This window comes from Miniopterus schreibersii, assembly GCF_964146895.1.
Source record: "Miniopterus schreibersii genome assembly, chromosome: 17".
In the NCBI taxonomy this organism is placed as follows: domain Eukaryota; kingdom Metazoa; phylum Chordata; class Mammalia; order Chiroptera; family Miniopteridae; genus Miniopterus; species Miniopterus schreibersii.
In genome coordinates, this window is record NC_138117.1 from 41,862,582 (window position 1) to 41,886,755 (window position 24,174).

Consider the following 24,174-nt stretch of genomic DNA (forward strand, 5'->3'; position numbering starts at 1 on the left):
ATGCTGACTGTGCCACCTCTAAAACATGCTTGTGCATGTGTCCTGCAAATTTTGGGATGTGTATCCATGGTGTGACATGTGGGTATGAGAGGGACAGGGTCCAAGGAACTTGGCCTGAAACTGCAGCCCCAGCAAGGCTGTGCAGGGTTAGCCACAGGTGTTCAAGAGGTGAGGAGGGGACGCTGGGACCCTTTCTCGCTGTCTTTCTAGCCTCCTTCCCAGCTCTGCAAACTTCAACCTCCTCAAGGGTCCAAGACGCGGCATGCTCACCTGTAAGATGGGATGGGGCACCTGTAGGATGTTCATCTATAAGATGGGGGATGGCACCTGTAGGGTGCTCATCTGGAAAACAGGGGTTGGAACCTGTAGGGTACTCATCTGGAAGATGGGGATTGGCACCTGTAGGATGCTCATCTGGAAGATGGAGGTTGGCACCTGCAGATTCTCATCTGAAAGATGGGGTACGGCTCCTGTAGGGTGCTCATCTATAAGATGGGGATGGCATCTGTAGGATGCTCATCTATAAGATGGGTGGGGCATCTGTAGGATGCTCATCTGTAAGATGCGGATGGCACCTGTAGGATGCTCATCTGGAAGATGGGGTATAGTAGATGAAGGGTTCTCCAGCCCTGGGAGGTGTGGAAAGAAATGACGAACACTGTGAGTGAATTCTGCTGTTTCTCTAAACCGCTCCTGTGCACAGGTGAGATAAGATAACAGCATTGTAGATGGTACAGAACAGGTGTGGGACAAGCGTGACTTCACTTCCCTTATTTCTGTGATCACCTGGAGGTCGCAGGTGGGATGGGTAAGGGGATGATACTCATGGAGGGCCATGCCCCATGGGGCCTGGGGACTACTTTAACATGCATTTGCCTCCCTTCTGACTGCTGCATGGGACAGGCTGTGGGGCCAGGGCAGGAGCCAGAGCGGCCTGTGGTTGACGAGTAATGTCAACAATTGTACAAACAGCTAAATGCATCCTAAACAGTTCTCTCTTGGGCAGGCCCCCACCATGGCAGGTTGGTTGGCTGGCTGCCTTGGATGGCACTGGAAAACAAGAGAGTTAATGACTAGATCAAAGCTTTGGAAATGAGCTCCTGTTTTGCATTCAGGAGAGTGAACAGGAAAGTTGCACAGGCCTTCAGGGAAACAGACAAATGTTATTTATACCATCCTTTTATCTAGCCAAGACATTCAAAGGGCAGAAAGGTAATAGTGACAAGATAAATATTCGAAGACAACCTCAATCCTTCCAGACCTGTCAGATGCAATAGGAGGCATCCCACAACTGGCCCCACAGAGGAGTGAACTCATACAGAGATTTCATTGTCAACCAGCCGTAGTGACTGGAGGCCACTTAGACACTGAGACGTTCCTGGGGGAGGCCCAGATGAGGAAGGAGGTGGGAAGGAGGCCACACCACGTCACCACGAGGAGGAAACGACAACAGTAACACCGTGAGCGCTCAGCGTACGGGACACCTGTGTTAACTTGTGGACTCATCACAACCTGCTAGTGCCCCTCACAGAGGCAGAAACTAAGGCATGGGCAGGGCAAGCCCCTGCTGGAACTGGCCCTCGGGCGCCACAGCCTGCTGGCTGCATGGCTCCGCTGTCCCGACAGGCAGCCAGCCAGGCCCGGCTCTCGCCCTCTCACCTCTCAGCAGCCCAGGGGCACGGGCAGGAGCCTGCAGGCAATTCCAACCCCACTGCTACAATTACGAGCCTCGGGGGGCTCAGCTGTATGCTCAGAACAGGAGGACATGGGTGGAAGATGCCAGCCATAGCCTGAACACCTGCCACACAAGGACCATGCTCCCCCAATCCTCACAACACCTTGGGAGCAGGTGTAACATCCATTTCACAAAGGAGGAGACTGAGGACTGTGGGGTTAGTGACAAAGCAAATACAAACAATGGCAGTCTTCACACCCGAGGTTTTACTGGCGGAATCACATGTGATCTGAGTCTAGAAAGAAGATGAACACTCTTCCTCAGGTCTGCTGTGCTTTAAACATGTGGCTAAAACAGCAGCCACTGACACCCAGTTTAGTGTCGAGAACTTTCCAGGTGAAAGGAAGCAAGTCCATTGCTCTCTCTGCACAGATTAAGCCATCCTGAGTCCCCACAAAGCTCTCCCTTCTCTGCCCACGCCTGTCTGGATGGGGCCATGGACTTGAGACTGTCCTGTCTGCAGAGCCACATCTGTGCAGTCTGGGCACAAGCAACCAAGAGGACAGACACACATCTCTGTAATTTGTCAGCCCATCAGGATAAGATGAGGCTCTGGCCATCATGTCTCATCAAGAGTCAGTGAGGATCACAAGTCTGGGGCTAGAAGAGGGAGGGAAACAAAAGTGGCAAATGAGAAACGAAGGCCATGATTTATTGCTCTATCGCCAATGACGATGACCTGTCAGAGAAACTCTGCTGAAAATAAAGAATAAAAACCACCCAGAGTCATTCTGCCACAGGTCCAGATTAGAAAACGCTGCTCTCAGAAGATTTATGCTTCAATTCTTTCCCTCATTCACAGAGAATTTGTCAAGGGTTACAGGAACACCGGGAGCAGCAATGTGACTCAAAATGAAAGGAAAGGATGCAGAAGTCCAGAGCACTGCTGGCATCCAGAGCTAGTGCAGTCGGCGCAGGAGCTCAGGAGCACTGACCTGACAGGGGAGGGCAGGGACACCGGGTGGGTGGACCACGAAGCAGCCTGGGAGCCTTCCGTAGAGTGACCTCCATGTGGCCAGGCCCCATGAGGGTAGTCACCATGGGAGGGGCACATGCCTCGCCCCACAGAGATGTGACAAATGTTGTCAAAGAGCTGAGTGCAGGCCCCTGTGGGACAGCAGGAAAGCTCTTAGCCTGGAACCTTCCAAAGGCGGAGGGGAGTCCCTGCTGAGGGGGTAGGCAGGGCATCCAGGACCAGGGCTGGGCAGTGAGCGAGCAGCACACTCGGGATCCTTGGGCACTTCAGCAGGGCGACCAGGGGAGCAGAGTCTCAGGGGCTGGAGTCAGGCAGGAAGTGGGCAAGGGTCAGATTATGCCACAGCATGTCCCCAACAGGGCACTGCTTCAATAAACCACGTTGGTGGGACGAGCGAAGCCATGGAGAGCTGCATTCCTGGGGGACAGTGATAAAAGCCATGCTCTATTGTGGAGACAGGAGACAAAGAGTGCTCACAAATGATCCTGATTTTGTATAAATAAACCAGGCTGACGTAACGTGGATGGATCTGGCAGTGAGGACATTCTCTCTGGGTGGTGGGATTCACTGTGATTTAAACATCACCTTCTTCTGACTTCTCCGTACTTTCTAGTATGAGCACATATGATTGTGTGGGGCTAATGGACACTCAAACAGAAGAAGCCTATTCCTGGGAGGGGGCGGAAAGGGGCCAGCGCCCACAATGCCAGCCACGGAGCGAAGGGCCTGCACGAGAGGCGAAGCCTCGAAGGGAGTGGGACCCCTGCGCACAAAGCGGGGCAGTGGCGGCCAGGCTGGAGCAGGACGGCATGGGGCGGCCCTCGAAGAGCTCCCGGCACATGGACGGGGCGTGAAGGACGGGCGCGGACGCAGAGCGTGAAGTGGAAATGTTAACACAAATGTCACGTATCACCACCACTGCGGCGACTCCACAGGCTCTCAGGAGCTGGCACGGGGTGACGCCGCCGTCCCTGGGCAGCATGCAGTGCGGCCTCGGCTGCGGGCTCAGAAGGCAGGCGGGGAAGCGCGTTGGCGACGCCCGCCGGGAGAGGCGCCCTTCCTGCCGACTCGCACCCGCGGGACTTGAGAGCAGAGAAATCCACCGGGGTCCTCTGGTGGGTCCTTGGTTGGCACACGCCCTCCTCCGTTCACCCTCCCCCCACCAAAAGCGCCTTACAGGATCCGCCACGGGCTCTACCATGGGCTCCACCACGGGCACCGCCACGGGCACAGGGAGCGTGGTGACTGGAAGTCTCTCTGCTTCTGAATGGCCGTGTGACTCCAGTTTTTCTTAATACGTCTTCTCTGTCATCTCTCTCAGAAGTGACATGAGTCACTGCACAGAGAAAGACAGAAGGAGCCACAACTAAAGTTTATTTTAATTGGGGCAATTTTGTCATTTTCTATTCCAACCAGTATCACCATTTCCCCGTCTTCACTCTACATCTCATTCTGTGAAAACCTCCCAGTACCGGATGCGAGGAAATGAACATCTTCATGAAATGGGGGAAACAGAAGTGTAAATGAAGCAAAAGACACAGCTAGAACGTGCGGGACAATGGAGAAGGAGAGCCCCTGGCCCAGAGGGATCAGGCCAAGGCGTGTGGCAAGATGGGACACAGCAGGACCGCACCCATCCAGGCCTCCACACCAAGGACACTGTCACCCAGAGGACCTCCTCCAAGGAGCCATGACCACACCAGACCCAAGAGGGTGTCAGGCACCTCAGAGGAGACTGGGTCCTGGCAGAGGGGTTGAGGCTGTGGGTTCCCCAAGCACCCACAAAAGCAATGTTGCAGGCAGGGCACTCATGGCAGTCAATTAAGGGGCCTTGGGTAGCACTTCCCATCCCCATCCTCACCAAGAGATCAAAAAAACAGTAAAGACAGAAATGAACTAAACAATACTATCAACCTCCTAACTGGTATTTAGAGAACAGTACATACAACAAACAACTTCAGACACATTCTTTTCAAGTGCGTGAGCTGCACTCACCATGACGAAGCATGCTGGGCTATGAAATAAGTCTTCATGTATCTGAAATTAATGAAATCACAGAGTATGCATTAAACTATAGTTAATGATATGCATGTCAAGTGTTTTTAGGGGCAAGTGTTCTGGTGTTTGCAATTTACTTTAAAATTCACGAACAAAATATAATGGATTAGTAGATTATAAAAAGATAGAGAGATATATAAACAGACATGTGATAAAGGAAGTATAGCAAAATAGCAATGGCAGATGGGTTTACCAGTAATCACTGGAATATTCGTCTAACTTTACTGCATGTTTGAAATTTTTCATAACAAAAAATTGAAAATAAGATCCATCATTGTCTTAAATGGACGTCCCAGAATGCTTCAGACACCAATGGATACTGTGAGTCTCTGGGGGGGAATGGCTGTGCAGTGTCTCCCTGACTTCTCTGTCTCAGGAGCCCCCCACCTCCTTTTAAGAAAAATCTCAAGACTAGCTCCAAGGTGAGTCTCTCTAAGTTGGCAGAAAAGGGCTCTGAAGGGCAGGAGAGGCACAGAGATCATCAAAGCCTAGAGCATTAATACAATTAAGTAACCATTTCCACGGCAACGCAGCTGAAGAGAACCTCGCCCCTGCAGCTCTTAGGGCCAGACAAGAGCCCATGTACCATCACCACCGAGTCCAGGTGCCAGGGCATGATCAGGCTGGGGACACTCAGCCACCTGAATGCCTCACTGCAATGGTTTGCTCATGCCCTGCCCCAAACTGTATTTCAATAAGAACAAGTTTCCGCCTCCAACCTCCTTCTTTCTCAGGAGTAAAGGCAGGAAATGAACCATCTCTCCAGGATTACACTTTGACAATACACTTTGCTTTCTCTCTACTCCACCACTTAAGCTGTAACCAAATTCAGTCTCAGAATGGTTCATCTTCTTCTTGCCTCCCAGTGGCCAACGCCCTGCTGCTGCTGCTTCCAGAACCAGACTGATGAGCAGCAAGTGAGCCGCTGCATGCTGGTCCCTGTGCCAGGGGCTTCTGAACCCAGTGTCTCTGCCAGCCCTCACCAGGACCCGTGGAGCCACCCTTTCTCTTCTTACCACAGAAGGAGGAGCAGGCTCAGGAGTTTAAGTGACTTGCTAATTCAAACAGTTAAATGAGTGACAAAATCGTGGAAGGCTGACACAGAATAAACTGAATGGGACCCAGAACGGTGAGACTTTCCAGGCGTCCAGCAGTTAGGATCACCTGAGGGCTCTCCCTAGAACAATGAACAAGGTGTGTGCCAAGGAAATGAGACAAAAGAGACAGCTGTGAGCGTTGGGGAGCCCTGTGGGAGGACAGATACTGTGGACTAGCAGAGCACCTCAAAGGGCAGCCCACCCTGGAAGGAAAGCTCCTCCTTCCGGCCAACTCTGCAGGACCCGGAGGGCACAGAAGTCACTATGGGTTATTTCTCATGGGTAAAGAGCCATCGTCTCTTCTCATGAGCCTTGAAGAGCTTTACGGAGCTCAGGAACTAAAGGAGCCTGAGAAAGTCAATCGGGGAAGCTGAAGGCACTGTGGAGTGCGCCTCTGGGTTGAGAAAATATGGCAGCCCAAGGCACCCTGCCCAGAGCCAGCACACTCACGCTCCTGCTTTATCCTGTAACATCCCAAAGTCAGGAGTGTCCTCATGGAAGCTAAAAATAGCTATGACAATGCCGGTTAGTCCCGACAGCCACCACTACCTTTGTCCACAGTGATGGACGGACAAGACCAGGGAGTTGCCGTAGAAACAGGAGGGCACGCAGCCCTGGCTACCTGCAAGGCACCAGGAACTCGGGCAACTCCAGGGACATGGCCCTGGAGGAGCACTGAGGCTGTGGGGCAGGCATGTTCCTTCAGTCTCAGGTCTCAGGCCCACAGCTTAACTTGAGCTGCTTATGAGTCAGTCTCCCCTAAAGGCAGTGAGGAGATGATGGACGTCCTGCAGAGAACAAGAACATGGGGTCTGGCAGAGGGAGGCAGGGCCCGCGGCAACCAACTGCTCAGACCTAGGAGAAACCTCTGTACTTCCATCCCTCCGTGATACACTGGAGGGCAACCCCTGAACCAGTGGTGTCGAGTGACAATGTGCCTGTCTGGTGCCCAGCATACATGCACTCAGTACATGTGGCTGCCTCCTCTGCCTCACCGATGTGCAGAGAGAGAGAGAGGAGAGGCAAGCGTCAGAGGCTCCAGCATCAGGTGCACTCACCCGAAGCAGAAGCTCAGTCAGGGGACTTGTTTTCAAGCAGAATGGAGGAGCCAAGTCAGCTGGACAAGCTGCCTGCTCACTCTGTCCCTTCTGGTATGAACTGCAGCATAGTCAAGTCAGCCCACCACACAAGGGCCTGAATGCCAGGCAATGCCCATCACGGACTCGAGTCAGCTGGTGATGAGGGTCTGAGCTGAAGGACACGCTGAGCTGGGGCCACAGCCAGGCCCCTGGCAGCCAAGGCTCCCCACAGGCGGAAGTGGACAGTAAAAGAGGCACAGGGGCAAGAACAGAGCCAGACTGAAGGTGGCCCGGGGGAGGCCATCCCAGGCCCTTGGTCCCCAGGGGCCAGGACCAATGCTGGAAACACCCTTTTCCTGACGATAAACTTCGAGCTTCCTCAGCCAGCACGTGAGCATTGGTACTATTCAGCCGGACAACTAAACAGCCCCCTTTTTCAACCGCAATGCCTTTTCTTAACGTTCCCCCATTATCTCAGCATGCTGGAAGCCCGCCGTTTCACAAGGCTGAGCTCAAACCCTCCATGAGGCTCATGCAGCTCCTCACCCCAGGGGGCCTGAGGGCTCTCCTCTCAGACCAGTGTGCTGACCCCTATGTCCAGGCAGCTGCCATCTCCCTGCTGTCCATGTGCATCATGTCTTGTTCCCTCCTTAGATGGCAGCTTCATGGTCAGCTGATCCTGAGTCAGTTTGATATCCTTACAGCACCCAGCACAGCCCTGAAACTCAGGAAAACTCACCTGGTTGTTTGTATGTTTGTTTGTTTGTTTACTATGTTTTTATTGATTTCAGAGAGAGGAAGGGTGAGGGAGAGAGAGATGCTCACTCTGGGATGCTGGAGGCTGGCTGTGTCCATGAGGGTGTTTCCTTCCCCCCCCAACCTAAGGGGCTTGTCTCCCCTGCCTGTGTCTGCTGCTTCACTGTTGTCATTGTGACAACTAAGCACATTACAAATTCTACGGAAATGTAATTTCTGGTAGCTGCACATAGTCAATTACACAAATGCACCGCAATTCACTAATCATGCCCTGTTGTCGACACTTTGGTTGCTCCCTGTTTCTACAAGTAACAGACGTAAACATCCTTGTGCACCATGCTCGGCCGAGGCTCGGATACTGCTCAGGGGAGTGGCTGGCGGAGCGCGCCAACGACTCCACTGCTTTCACGGTCCTGTCACACATCACCCAACGGCTTTGCAGTGAGGTGTGCTCATTTTCATGAAAACCTCAACATTTCACGGTATCACCCAAAAACAGAGGGAGAGGGGCCCACATGGCCTGAGGCCCACTCGGAAGGTTCCTGAATACCTGTGGACACGGAGCCACGCCCTCAGGGGGCAAGGGGAAAGTGGGGGAATATTTTACCTTGGCCAACACCCTGAAAGGCCACTTCATGAGATGCCACCTCCAACAGTGCAAGGACAGTCAGAGCTTCTGGAAGCCTCAGATATAAGGGAAGTGCCCAGGCTTTGGAGCCACAGAGACCTGGGTGACACCCATTCCTGGGCCTACCGGCTGTCTGTCCCCTTGAATAGTGTTGGTCAGGTAATGCGAGTCCTTCTGCTCAAAACCCACCAGCAACTTCTTGGCTCTGAATAAAATCTGAAGTGTTTCTGTGCCCAAGACCTGAGGGACTATCCTGGCATCTCCCTCACTCCCTCACCTCCCCACCTCCACACTGCTCTGCGGTGAGCTTCCCACTAGAACGTGAGCCCATGAGGACAGAGACCTGTCCCTTTGCTACAGCAGCCCTCATGGACTAAGACACCAGGATCATCTCCCCACCTCAAGGTCCTGAACTTAATCCACCAGCAATCCTTTTGCTTGTAAGGAACATGTTCACAGGTTTGGGGGCTTAGGGTGTAGATGTCTTTGGGGGGCATAATTCTGCTACCACATTTGTTACCCACTAGCTACTGCACTGGGCCATGAGGAGAGGAAATTAATCAGGCATGGCCCCTGCTCCTGTGCTCCCAGACTTCTGGGGACCGACACCTACAGACACACAGTAATAGCAGAGTGTAACCCTGACAACAGGGGCAGGTACAAGATGTTGGGGACAAAGAGAAGAAAGGAAGCATCTCAGGTCAGGAAGGCACCTGGCAGAGAGGAGGCCCACAGTGGTCGGGGAGAATGGGTAGAGAGTCCCAGGACAGACAGAAGAGGGCAATCTGTCCCTGCAGGACAAGAGGGCACAGCATGGAGAATCGGCTGGCACTGGATTCTGAGAGGACACCTCTCAGAGATGCCTGGCCCACCCCTGCCAGGAACCCACAGCCCTGGATCTATGATCAGAAAATCAGGTCGAGTCCTGCTCTTCCACCAGCTGGCCCTGAGGCCCTGGAACAGCCTCTTTGCCTTCTCAGGGCCTCAGGGCCTCATCTGTTGGGAGGGGTCTGGGCTTTGGGGATCGCCAAGACCTTTCCAACTAATTCCAGAGTCTAGTCGAGTTAGGAGGGTGTTTGTTTTTTATTTTCAGGACAATCATTAGACATATTCAGAAGACCTGTGTCTCTAAAATGGCACTAAGAGTAGTTCAGGAAACATTGAGAGATTAAAGAAGAAAAACAAACATGGCAAGATTGTGTTTTCCAAAATTTGCCGAGTGCTTTAAGAGATACAGTGTCCTGTAGAGCTGGGCTTTTCATTTTCCGAAAACACTAACAGGAACTTTGACCCCAGCACCACAAATGCATGCTCTGGAAAAGATGGCTCTGAGACAGCAGCCACAAAATGCTGCCCATGAAATTATCCAAACCGCTCCTGACAGGTCCCCTGGGACTGAGCATAGGTGGCACTGTCACTTCCACTGCTCCAGTGAAGGCGGGGCGGGGTGCCGGCTTTGGGCTCTGTCTGCACTGCCCTGGGCCCTCCAGACGGCGTCTGCTCCGATCCGGCCCGGCTGGTGGTACCTGTTGACTGGCCTTTCTTGGTCCCCAAGAGCAAGCACTCCCTGGGGCAGGCGCTGCCCACCCCCCTTCTACACAGCTTGTAGCTATACGGAGCCACCGCCCAGCGCCCTGAACTCAGGAAAGCGAGCGGAAAGCAGGTGCTTAGAGCTCGCGTGTGCTCTGGAATGTGCCCTCGGTAGCCCGCCACACCAGCAAGCATGTCCTCTAAGGTTACAGCCTCCTGTTCCCCCAGGCTGAAGGCACGGGAGAAGCGGCAGCTTGGGCCCCGCCTCCTCTGAAGACCCTCAGAGACAGTCCTGAGGTCCCAGTGAGCAGGAAGTGATGCCTTCGTGAGTTTCTAATAGAGAAATGTCTTCCAAGAACGAAGGTTCCCGAAGCACAGCAGCTTTGTCTGCTGCCTCTGAGAGCCTCAGAGGCACTGACAGCTAGGGCTTTCCTATCGGGGTGCCTGTTAGCATTCATCAAGCACGGCCTCACCTTCCCTGTTCCAGAGACATCCCCTAGCACAAGAAGCCAACACAAACAGTGCAATTACTTTTAAAACAGAAGCATCCCACAGGGGAGGGAGGAGCACCAAGTTAAGTAGGGGTCTGCTGTCAGCGGAACAAAGGACGAGTAATTGGAAATAAAAGAATTTCCTTACGCTGACCACCGATAAACAGCCATGAGGAAGTAAGGCAGACCACCAGTGTGGAGGCTGCACAGCACCCATCACAGCACCTGGCCCAGCCATCCCCAGCTCCCCCCAAGCCTGGTGAGGGGATGAGCCCCTGCTCATGGGCCCTGCACCAAATCCAGGCTGAGAGTGAGAGGGCCACCGGGAGCCTAGGCTCTGTACACAAAGAGTGGTGCCTGCTTTCAGCTGTTTCCCAGGACCAAGCACACCTGGCAAGATGATACGCTTTTCATAAATGTTGAATAAAAGTATGAGTGAATGTCAACGTACAGCTATATATTGTAAATTTCTAGCATAAAATAATGGGCCCTATTGACACCTGTTCCCATGCCCACAACCACCACCAAAAACTTGGGAGAGACTTCAATGAAACACATCAAACAGGGTAAAAGCTCACTTCCATCTCTACCAGCTTCTAAAACATCCAGTGCACAACTCTGATGTGGGGGTGAGCCCAAACTCACAGAACCGAGAAGGTAGTTCTGCATGGAACAAAATCCCACACTGTTCTTACATGGCTTTCCCCACAGGAAGAGAAATGTGAATGGAGATGTTTAAAAAAATCACACTTGAGGAGAGTGAAAGAAGCAGCAGACACTCGGTGCCTTCTGATGGAAGAGGGAGCACGGGAGGACGCAGGGACAGGGGAAGGACATGGGGACAGGGGGAAGGACAAGGGGACAGGGGGAAGGACCCGGGGACAGGGGGAAGGACGCGGGGACTGAGGGAAGGACATGGGGACTGGGAGAAGGACGAGGGGACAGGGGGAAGGATGCGGGGACAAGGGGGAAGGACACGGGGACGGGGGAAGGACGAGGGGACAGGGGGAAGGACCCGGGGATGGAGGGAAGGACGCAGGGACTGGGGGAAGGACATGGAGACTGGGGGAAGAGCACGGGGACAGGGGGAAGGGATATGAGGATGGGGGAAGGACACGGGACTAGGAGGAAGGATGGGGGGACAAGGGGGAAGGTGTGGGGATGCGGGGACACTTACCGCTGGCACTCCCCAGCGTGCAGGGTGAGCTCCTCGTTGCTGCGGGCGCTGACTGTCACCTCGTGCTCCATGGAGTTGAAGACATCCAGGAGCAGGTGGCACTGCCGGGTGCTGCAGAGAAAAGACGAGAAGCTCAGAATCATCTAACAGCCTCAGAGGGGAGTGACTTCGCCTCTTTCTCATCCCCGGAGACTCTCTGACTTGGGGACGTCAGAACTATGATTTATCCAGAATGTCAAGTGGCCCTGGACTTAAAGATGACTGAGACTCATTCCAAACAAAACTGTGGACCCTAAAACGTGGGCTTGGTGGCCCTCCTTGGCCCTGCGGTCACACACTCACACCCCTGTTGTGCCCTGCACAAACCACGTGACTGGGAAGGCAGCTCAAGTTCTCCAAGCCTCATACATGAGGGGACCAGAATACCTGACACGTAAGGAAGACAGGCAGCCAGAGGGCAATCGGCTACAGTGTCCCTCAGTAAATGCCACGTCCAAGTCACAGTCCCACCCGTCCATGCCCCCTGGGTTTCGCAGGCCCCCAGGCCCGAGGGGCCTGGTCGGTGGAGCAGAGCGGCCCGATGCTGATGTTGTGGCTCCCGCTTCCTCCGGGCGAAGGCTCTGGAGGAGCGCCCACTCACCCCCATTTCAAGCCTCCTCTCCTTCGTCTCCCCTACCGCAGATGACAAAGAGGAAAGCACCCTGTGACCAGGGGAGGCGCATGGGGCAAAGGTGCAGCCAGTGGGAACGGACTGCAGGAGACCTTCCATCCCAAACAGGGCGAGGTCCCGAGGGAAGGAGGCGCCCACCCTTTGGCCTCCCCCGTTCCCTGGCCTTCCTCCCTAGACGTAAACGGGACGTGAAGGTCTCTTCAACCACCTAGGGCCAGGAAGCGGGAGGCACGTGGGCCAACAGGATCTGCGGAGTAACATCCCTGAGCAGCGGGTGCAGCCCCGCACGGCCTCCCGCCCTCTGGACTCATTAGCTACACACACGACAAAAAAACATTTGTTCAGCCTCTGTTACAGTTCAGTGCTGCCTAAAACCAACACAGGCTCCCAAATGCCAAGCACTGCATCTGGCACATGATGGGTCTTCGACATGTTTGTTGATCTACACGGGACAGCCGAGCCCACGGCAGGAGCAGGCGCAGGAGGCGGCAACAGAGGCAGACGCATCTCCTTCCTGGAGGAACAGGAAGAGCAGTTTTTCGTAGAAGAAAAACTCAGGAAAGGATGTGTGCTCGAGTCATTTCAGCCCAGTGTGACTTCCAAACAGGCCCTGCCAGGGGCACCTCAGTTCTCAAGTGTATCTCCTGAAGTGCAAACAGGGCTTCGTGGCTGGGAAAGGAAAGGGGAGGAAGGGCTAACACCCATGTGAGGTTACTTCATCACAATAACCCCAGAGCTGTCCTCCCTGGACCTGTTTATGGGGAAGAAAGTGAGGCTCGGGAGATGACTGAGACTCAAGACTTAGAACTCAAAACCCTCCTGCTATTATACCACATGAAAACAGATTCCAAACCCAAACCTTGTCCTCTGCTCTTTCCAGAGAAGGAAACTGAGGTGGAGAGGGGTGCAGTAACTTGTCTGTGGGTGTGCACACACACACACACGTGCACACATATACGCAAATGCATGCTCATATGCACATGCATGCACATACATATACAAACACATATACATACATGTGCACACACATGCACAGACATAAAAAGGCCACAGGGCATCTGTGAAATACCAATTTTTCAAATGTGTCATGGAACCTCCTCTCCAGGGAGAAAGGTAGAGCGGCAGCTTCATGGCTCTTGTTGCTACATGTTGTCTGACACACGTCTTTAGAAGAGCAGGTTCACACCAGTTGCTCCTGGGTTCTTTGGGTGGGGGTGCCTCCCCAGAGGTTCGGCACTTGGAAAATATTCATTAGCTCTGACAGCTGCCTACAAGAGGCCTCTTCACTCAGCTCACGGAAAAATGAGCTTTCAAGAATGATCTATTCTGCCTTTGTCATAACTTCATGAAATCTTTAATCACAGTGAAATCTTTCATCAAAAGAGGGAGTTCATAAAACATTTATCAGAGGAGGAAAATGGATGATCTTTTAGAGCAGGGAAGGGAAGGTTCAGATATCTGTGTCCCCACTCCTGGCTGCACAGGACAGACATCGGCTGTGGTTCTGGTGTCCTGCTTCTGACTCCCTGAGGTGGGGCGTCTAGACCCAGTGTTTCCACTGCTTTTAACTGTTGACATGTTGGCGGGCCTTCACCTTGTTGGGCCCACCACAGTGTCCTTACTCTGTTTATCTTTCCACATCCCTTGGACAATTTTGTTTTAAGCTTTACTGAGTATAGCGCTGATATTTGTTCTTGCTTGCTTTCTGTTTGGGCTCTTTTTCTTCCCTGGACCTATCTTTCTGAAGTACAGGGAAGACCAGGAAAGCTTCCTGGAAGATCTCGGTCAGAGCAGGTCTTTGGAGGACAGATCATCGTCAGGTGTGGCGGAGAGGAGGGGCAAAGGCCCAGCAGCAGGGAAGGATCTGGAGAAGAGCTGGGGGAGGAGGGAAGCTTCTGGACGGAAGCACACACCTCCCAGACAAAGAGAACAGAGTATGCGAAACCCCCTCAATATGGTCAGTACACACTATTTCCTGTGCCAAAAACTGGGAATTTTATTCATTAATCCACCTAACACATAAAAGTCTACGGAGTATCTGATGTGAGCATCCTGTATACCAGGAGTTTGCTAGTTTGATTCTCAGTCAAGGCACATGCCCAGGTTGTGGGCCAATCCCTGGTAGGGGGCGTGCAGGAAACAGCTGCTCGATGCCTGCTCTCACATTGATCTCTCTCTCTCTCTCTCTCTCTCCCTCTCCCTCTCTCCCCCACACACCCCCCATCCCCTCTCTGCCTCTCACTTCCTCTCTCTATAAAATCAATTTTAAAAATCTTTTTAAAAATGATGATTTCCTACTCTAGGTAACATGGAGGATGCACAAAGAACCCACCGCCCACCTTCCCTGCTGACCGCAACTGTAAATCACAGCTATAATGCATGGATCGGCTACTTGAAGATTCAAACAGTAAGCTGGAGAAGGTGCCTGAACTGATAGGCACCCTAGAGTCAGGAGGGGCCGCTGGGTCCAGGCAGGCAGAGTGCCAACAGAAGCCCTCTCTTCCTGGTCTGAGGAGCGGGAAGGGGGACCATGAAGGACAGGGCAGGGCAGAGACTCCTTTAGGTTCTTCCTTTTCACCTTCCAGCCCAGCCCTGGGCAGTACAGCGGGGCACCGGCGCTGTGATGGCGGCATGGCGGCATGGCTCATAACTCCAAGGTCAAGAAGTCACCACCCTCACCCAACCACAGAGTAAGTTCCCATCACTTTTATTTCTCTCTCCATCTTCTGACCAGTGAGTCCCACATGCACACAACCAGAGGGAAATCAAGCCCTGGCACTACTGTAGGCAGACAGGGAAGGGAGGTGCCTGGCAAGTCCTGCAGAGATTATGAAGAGAGAGAAGGGAGCACTTTGATGAAGTGGTGCAGGACCTGGCCCCACCATGGAGGAGGGCCGAGGGGGTCAGGGCCTGAGCTTTGGTCCTGGGCTCCAGGGAGGAGCGCCGGCGGCACACACAGTACCTCTAGAGCACCGCGGACCCTCTGAACCCAGGGCTTCAGCACAGACCCCCGAGGCACAGGGATGGCAGGTGTGGACAGCCCACAGACACAAAAGCAGCAGCATTCTTCTTGGGATTCAAACAAGACCCCCAACATTATATACGAAATGTGCATAATATAAGCTAAAATAACTCTGCATCGGAAGCACCAGTGAAGTTCCAGCCTTCAAGGGAAAATAAAATCGACAGTACCTCAAGATGAAGATGACAATCTTATCAGAAAAAGCCTTTAAACAGGTTCCAACAAGGAAGGGTGGACACACTTGATACAAAAGAGAAGATATAAAATCTCAGAGAAATAGATGATATAAAGAAGAAACGAAGAGACACTTTCGAAAAGAAAAAACTGAACTTGAAAATTCACCAGATGGTAAACTATCTCAGTAATTGACAGGACAAGTAGACAATCAAAAAGGACACAGAATAGACTAACAAGACCACTAACCAACTGACTGACACTTAGTGAAATCTACCCCCAAACGGTGGACGACACACTTCTCATGTACATGCAGCATTTACCCAAGCAGACCACATTCTACGCCAGGGGAAAACTCTCTAGCAACTTTTTGAAGAAAGGACTTAAACAGGGAGTTCAACAAAAGGCAAATAAGCCCATGAAAAGATGTTCCACATCATTCACCATTAAGGAAACAGAAACTAAAACCATGTGAGGATACCACTACTCACCCACTAATGTGGCCCCAAAAAGAACACCAACAATGCCACGTGCTCACAAGGAGAGGAAGCAAGCAGAGCCTTTCTATCTCACTGGTGGGACTGCCAAGTGGGACGGCCCCTCTGCAGAACAGCTTGGCAGTGTCTCACAGAGTAAGCACACACTGACAGATACCCACTCCTAGGTATTACCCACTCCTAGGTATTAACCCTAGAGAAATGAAAACATATCTTCGCAAAAACATTACGAACAGGCATCATCACAAAAAGCAGGGAACAGCCCAAAGGTCCTTCAACTGGTGAATGGACTCACAAACTGAGGTACTTCTAGACAACAGAAATCTCAGCAATTAAAAAAAACTATTAATATACTCAACATGATGGATCTCAAAATCAATATGGTGAGTGAAAAATGTCACTTTCAAAAGGTTATTCATAGCCCAACCAGCATGGTTCAGCAGTTTAGCATCAACCTATGATCCAGGAGATGGCAGTTTGATTCCTGGTCAGGGCACATGCCCCAGTTTCAGACTCAGTTCCCAGTGGGGGGGGGGGGGGGTGTGTGCAGGAGGCAGCCAATCAATGACTCTCTCATCACTGATGTTTCTATCCCTCTCCCCCTCCCTTCCTCTCTCTGAAATCAATAAAGACATATTTTTAATTTTAAAAAAAAGGTTACACATAGTATGACTCCATTTCTGTAACCTTATAGAAAAGTCGAGACTGTAGTGGTGGACAAGTAGGTGCTTGGAGAACAGGCCTGAGGTTGCCAGGGGTTAGGGGTAAGGTGGGATATAATTATAAGGAGCAGTATGATGAAGTTTTGATGGTGAAGGATCTGTTCTTTATCTTGACTGCAGTGGAAACATGAATCTAAATGTGTGTTAAAACTCATAAAACTCTACACTAGAAAAGTCAATTTTACTAAATGTTAATTTAAACCTTTTTAAATCAATGAGATTAAAAAATAAACATCAAGATGCGCTTGATGGGCTCTAGTACACAAAGCTTGTTGAGAATGCCAATTTGGTTGCTTAATAACTGTAATATATTAAGCAAGTAATTTCTCTGAGTCTCAGTTTCCCCAATGATGACAAGAATACCTATGTCATGGAATTAATTATAGGAGGCTCCACTGAGGAAAGAGAGTGAAAGTGCTTTGTAAAACCATGAGTAGGATGTTATGGTATAAATATGAGGGGTGGTGATAATAAGTAGTTTGGTTGCTGTCAGTGGAGCAGCAAAAGGCAAAGCATATAAGTGTGTCAACAAAGCAACCCCTCTAATTACCCAATACTGACTCAGCTAAAAGTGGGTACAAGAAATTCCCACACCAAGGACTGAGTCTATCCAAACCCATGGCTCCTCAACCAGAAACATATGGGGCTCTTCCTCCCACTGAGGTCCCAGGCTTCCCAGGGTCTAAATGTCAATGTCCAGTCATTCCTGGGAGTGCAGACTTGGGTGAACGCAAAGCGAAAACAGGTAGTCATGGGTACATGCACCTGTGGCCAAATTTGTGTAGTCCTTTAAAATTCTAGTTTCTCATTCTATTCTCTTTCCAGAAGAGAAACATTAGTAGCCAGTCTCAGGATGGAGAGCTTTCTTGTATGTCTTAAGAAAGCCAAGGAGAGGATTCCAAGATGACAGAGGATTAAGTGGAAGGTACACTGATACTCTCCCAGGACCAAACTGGAATTACAACTAAAATACAGAAAAAACATCCTGAATAATCAACCGAAGACTAGCAGGAGAGAACCCTCATAACCAAGGACATAAAGCAGAGAACACATAGAGACTGGTAGGAGGTACAGAGGCACAAGAGGGATGGCTGGGCTCCCAGACAGCAGCTGAAGGTCCAAGAGATATCTCAGTTCTGGGGGGTTCCCACTGAGAACTCTGAGGTCTAAACCCCAAGCTGGCCTCCCCAGCCCAGAGCACCAGAACTGAGAAAGGTGCCAAGATGACATCTGGCTGTGAAAAGCAGCAGGGTTTCTGTCTACCAGGGAGAGACAGCTGGAAATGCAGGCACCCTCTTAAAGGGCCAACCCACAAAGTTTCATATGCAGCCACTCACCTTGGGCTCCAGTGAAGGGAGGGCAGAGTGGACTAGAGCGGTGTAAGGAGAATTCAGAGTTGTGGGCTCTGGAGATAGAGCTCAGAAGGCAGCAATCTGGATTCCTGTGCTGAGTCATTCCCCAATTCTGCTGAGAACATCTTTCTCAAGCAGACCTTTGCCAGCCACACAGTTTTTGCCTGGGGGGGTAAGCAATTGCCCCACTCATTGGAAAACCTCTTATCCCACCCTGTGGAGTTTGCCCCTTGCTGTGGCCTATAGCCTGAGACTCATTAAGAGAATCAGATAAATCAGCCTTCAGGCAGAGGCAGGCCTTGGAGTACTTTGAGTCTTTGCCTGATCTGCTTCTTGACCCGGGCCTTGGAAAAGCAGACCTTGGTGTGCATCTTAGTCCTTTCCTCGGTAGAGGGAGCTACAAGCTGTGGATCACTCATAGCTCCAAACAGGCTACCCAAGGCCAGTAACAAACAGCATCTGACATCACCCTGCACCAGACACCATCCAAAAAGAAGGGGATTCCTAGAAGATCTACCTATTACATAGATAAAAACCCAAATGGGCACCCAAAATGGGGAGACAAAAAAACAAGTGGGATTTATTCCGGGGATGCAAGGCTGGTACTATATTCCCAAATCAGTAAATGTGACACATCACATAAACAAACTGAAGTACAAAAATCATATGATCATATCAACAGATGCAGAAAAAGCATTCAACAAAATCCAGCACCCATTTCTGATAAAAACTCTCAGCAAAGTTGTAATAGAGGGAACATACCTCAACATAATAAAGGCCATATATGACAGACCTACAGCCAACATCATACTCAATGGGCAAAAACTAAAACTATTTCCCCTAAGAACAAGAACAAGAACAAGACAGCGGTGTCCACTTTCACCACCCTTATTCAACATAGTACTGGAAGTCCTCACCACAGCCATCAGACAGGAAGAAAACATAAAAGGCATCCAAATTGGAAAGGGGGAAGTAAAACTGTCAGTATTTGCAGATGATATGATATTGTGCATAGAAAATCCTAAAGACTCCATCAAAGTACTACTAGATTTAATAAATGAATTCGGCAAGGTAGCAGGATACAAAATTAACACCCAGAAATCAATGGCATTTTTATACACTAATAATGAACTCTGAGAAAGAGAAACTTAAAAAAACAATTCTATTTACCATTGCAACAAAAAAAAGATACTTAGGAATAAACTTAGCCAAGGATGTAAAAGACCTGTACTTGGAAAACTACAGGATGCTGCAAAAAGAGATAGAGGAAGATACAAAGAAGTGGAAGAATATACCATGTTCATGGATTAGAAGAATTAACATCATTAAAATGTCCATACTACTCAAAGCAATCTATAGATTCAATGCAACCCCTATTAAGATACCAACAGCATATTTCACAGAGCTAGAACAAACACTCCAAAAATTTATATGGAACCAAAAAAGACCCCAAATAGCCATGACAATCTTTAGAAAGAAGAACAAAGGAGGGAATCACAATATCAGATGTCACGTTATACTACAAAGCCACTATAATCAAACAGCCTGATACTGGCACAAGAACAGGCATATACATCAGTGGAACAGAATAGAGACCCCGGAAGTCAACCCAAGCCATTATGCTCAATTAATATTTGACAAAGAAGGCAAGAGCATGCAGTGAAAAAAGACAGTCTCTTCAATAAATGATGTCGGGAAAACTGGACAGGTACGTGCAAAAAAAAATGAAATTAGACCAGCAACTTACACCATATACAAGAATAAACTCAAAATGGATAAAAGTAAAAGACTTAACTATAAGTTGCAAAAGCATAAAAATCCTAGAAGAAATCATAGGCAGCAAAATCTCAGACATCTCTCATAGTAAAATGTTTACAAGTACGTCTCCTAGGGCAAGGGAAACAAAGGAGAAAATAAACAAATAGCACTACATCAAAATAAAAAGCTTCTACACAGCAAAAGAAACCATCAACAAAATGAAAAGGGAGCCCACTGTATGGGAGAACATATTTGCCAATGACACATCTGATAAAGGGTTAATTTCCAAAATACATAAGAAATTCATACAAGTTAACAAGAAGACAAACAATTCAATTAAAAAAAATGGGGAGAGAACCTGAATAGACACTTCTTCAAAGAGGACACACAGATGGCTAAGAGACATATGAAAAGATGCTCAACGTTGCTAATCATCGGAGAGATGCAAATTAAAACCACAATGAGGTATCACCTCACACCTTTAAGAATGGCTCCATCAACAAATTAACAAACGACATGTGCTGGCAAGGGTGTGGGGAAAGGGGAACCCGGTACACTGCTGGTGGGAATGCAGACTGGTGCAGCCACTATGGAAAACAGTATGGAGGCTCCTCAAAAAATTAAATATGGAGCTGCCTTTTGACCCAGTGATCCCACTTCTGGGAATATATCCTAAGAAACCCAAAACACCAATCAGAAAGAACTTATGCACCCCTATGTTCATAGCAGCGCAATTTATAATAGCTAAGATCTGGAAACAGCCCAAGTGCCCATCAGCAGATGAGTGAATAAAAAAGCTGTGGCACATCCACACCATGGATACTACTCAGCTTTGGGACAGCATGGAGGAACCTGGAGAGTATTATGCTGAGTGAAATAAGCCAGGCAGAGAAAGACAAGTATCACATGATCTCACTAATATGTGGAATGTAATGAACACAATAAACTGATGAACAAAATAGATCCAGAGACATAGAAGCATGAAGCAGACTGAGGGATCTCAGAAGGAAGGTGGGGGGGAAGGGAAGTGGGAAGAGATTAACCTAAGAGCTTATGTGCATATATACATAACCCATGGACACACACAATAGTGTGGTGAAGGCCTGGGGCAGGTGGTGGCGGGGGCGGGGTAGAAGGGGTCAACAGGAAAAAAGACATTTGTAATACTTTCAACAATAAAGATAATTTTTTTTAAGCCAGGGAGCTTAATTCAGCCTAAGGTGAAGAAAAATAGAACAAAGAATCTGAAAGTGCTCCTGGTGACATAAGCTCTGGTCCCCGCTGCCACACAGAGGTATTGAGCTTTTGAATATCCTTGAAGACTACAAATGCCTTACTATCCGCTAAACCAGGGTTTCTCAAAGTGTAATGCAAGGACCACCTGAACACACCATGGGCTGCAGAGGAGACTGCACCCGACCCTCCAGAGGAGCCCTTGCCATCAGTGAGGCTACAGAAAGGTGGGAACAAGGCCAAGCAGGCCGCTGAGATGCAGGAAGGTGAGTGACATCCTCTGGAAGTCACAGCGGCAGCTGCCACAGAGCTGGTGTGTGTTGATAGGACCACATCCCTCTGTCCCCAGAACTCGCACACTATTGTGGCGTGCATGTGCACACACATAAGAAAATGATGACCAACCACCAATTTCCAATTACCCACCTTGTGCCAGGCCCTGTATTAGATCCTTTACATACATATTTTTAAACCTTACCAGGACCCTGCAAGATCAATGTTATCTTCACCTCGAGACGAAGGATAGATGATGCTTAAAGAAATATGAATGACAGAGCACATAAGCAGTAGGATCAGAACCTAAAATCAGATACAGATATGTTTGATTCTGAATCCTGATGCTTGTAAAAATTCTAAATTCTCGTTAAATTTAAAACCAATTGAATACAGGAATATAGCAACTTGAAGAAGATCGACCATGATAAAATCTAACACTACAATTGCCTTGATTCGGTGCCTGTGAGCCGAGCTGCCCTCGCCCAGGGGGGAAATGGAATTTTTCTAAATGGCCAGGATAAGCGCTGTGATGTGTCAAGTGGTGTGATTTCTGTTAATAATGGAATAACTATTGCACCCTACACCCTGTTCAGAGGAGTGTATTTTCCGCACAGCTCAGAGTAGCCATGCCTAAGACTGGATCATTTATCTTCACAGGCTAAAAAAATTGCTCCTCAGGAGGGAGGGAGGCTCAGCACTCAGGGCAGCACGGCCCAATCCATTTCAATCTCCTCCCTAACGACATTACCAGGCAGCTTTGTGTAAAAAGTGAATCTCAGAGGTAATTGATCTCCTAAATAAAAGTCAACCGAGACCTGTGTACAGCCCTGGGGGAGACGGGTAAAGAAACAATGAGGACATCACCTGCCATCTGTATTCAGCGAGGGACAGGAAGGCTGAAGCTGGGGGAGAGAGCCAGCCGCTTCCAAAAACACCGCGGGGTGAGGGCAAATGAGCACGTGAACCCAGGTGCCAGGGCTCCCACTTCAGAGACCTGAGGCAGAGAGCACGGATTTGGGTGCCACGAAGGCCATGATTCAAGTCCCGTCTCTTCTCCTCATTAACATGCTACAGAGGGTGAGTTAGTTACCACGTCCAGAGAGCAATGCCAACTTCGACAGGTGCTCTAGAGCTGAAGTGGGACACTGAACACAAGGAACCTATGACACTCCCCTAGAATGGGGTGGGCCCTGAATAAGAAGGATTTCCCTGCCGCCTTTCACCATTAAAAAATTACCAATGGGGAAAACTGCATAAATTATCAATGTTAATGAAAGGGGCAGGTACACAACTCTCCCAGGAACCAATGACTCCACACCCATTGAGCACGTTCAGGTGATTATGGGCCACCTGTATACCTTCCTTTGTGAAATGTTGCTCGTATCTTCTGCCCATTTTTTGTGTTTGTCTCTTTAGTATTTAATTTTAAAACTTCATTATATGTGTATCAGATACAAGGCCTTGGTTGCATAAATGTATTGCAAACATTTTCTCCCAGTGTGTAGCATGCCTTTGGATGAGCTATAGTTTTTAATTTTGACAAAATCTATCGTATCAGCTTTTTATTTTATGGTTAGTAGTTGCTGACCCCGTCTGAGAAATCTTTGCCCCAAAGTTATGGAGATGCTCTACTGCCTCTTCTTCAGGTTTATAGCTGGAGTTGTTTTGGTCTGGAATGAGCTGGAGTCCACCTCAAATAAATTTTTTTATATGACATGATGCATGGGTCAAAGTACCTCCCAAATATATCCAGTTCTTCCTGAACCATTTGTTCAAAAGACTTTTCATTCCACATGAAACTGTTTCCATTCCTTTAAAAAACTTATTGATCATATATGAGTCTATTTTTGGACTGTTAGGGTCCATCGATCTCTAACTTTACAACAATGGCATCCTCTCTTGATTACTGTAACGTTATATTGTCTTAAAATCACATGGCCTATGTCCTACAAATTCCTCTTTTTCTTTTCAAGTTATTTGCCTATTCATTGGCAACAGTCTGTTCCATTTTCAAGTAACTTTAAAAAAAACCAGCTTGTCAGTTTCCACACACACACCCCCAACAACAAAACCCTTTTGGGATTTTGACTGGGACATGTTTCCCATACTTTTACTGATTTTCTGCTTCTTCTATCAAATACTGAGAGACAAATGTTGAAATAGCTGACCATAAGTTCTCCCTTCATTTTGTTTTCATTTTTCCCTTCAGAGGTCAGTTTTATTTTGAAGCTCTGCTTTTGAAGTTCACTTACATTAGGATGGTTGGCACCCTTGTGACGTTACCTTCCCTCAGTGCACGTTACCCTCTCCACCCTTTTCTCCAAGGCAGCCTGTTGGATATTCATACACCCGTGCCAATTTTCTGATGATTGGTGCTTGCGTAGTATATATTTTTCCCCCATCTTTTGGCTTTTAAACTGCATATTTCATGTTTCTTGCAGAAAACCTATAGTTGGGTCCTGCTTTTTTATATGGTCTAACAATTTCTACTTTTAAACGTACCATGTAATCCACTGACATGTAGTGGACGTGGGGGTACAATGTGATAAGTTCGCCACATTGCTCTGTTTCCTATTCGTTCCAGGTTCTTCTATCCTCCGCTCTTGCCACCAGTTCCCCCCTTTCGAATTCAGTATTTCTTAGTATTCCATTTTATTTCTTCTGGCTTGTTATCCGGACCTTACGTGTTGCTTGAGGGTTTACAACAGGCATCTTTAACTTACCACATTCTCACCACAACTAATAGGACATTTTGCAAAAGAACTTCCATTTCCCCACTCTCATTTTCTCTTCCATTTATTCATGCTCTTTTTTTGTCACATATTTTACTTCTGTATATGATCTGCATTACAGAATAAATGAATCATTTCTCCTTTAAACAGTCAATAGTCTAGTAAAGAAATTAAGAAGTGAGGGGGAGGGATCTTTGACATTTATTCATTG

At 49.1% G+C, this 24,174-nt stretch overlaps 1 protein-coding gene across 4 annotated transcripts in view; it reads right to left on the reverse strand.

The window, feature by feature from the left end:
- TRAPPC9 (trafficking protein particle complex subunit 9) overlaps nt 1–24,174 on the reverse strand; it is a 300,485-nt gene that overhangs the window by 76,812 nt on the left and 199,499 nt on the right. For all 4 annotated transcript variants that reach the window (XM_081117295.1, XM_081117296.1, XM_081117294.1 and 1 more), the window contains one exon: nt 11,528–11,638. In XM_081117295.1, the coding sequence (XP_080973421.1) occupies nt 11,528–11,638 (111 nt within the window). The remainder of the gene's footprint in view (nt 1–11,527; nt 11,639–24,174) is intronic.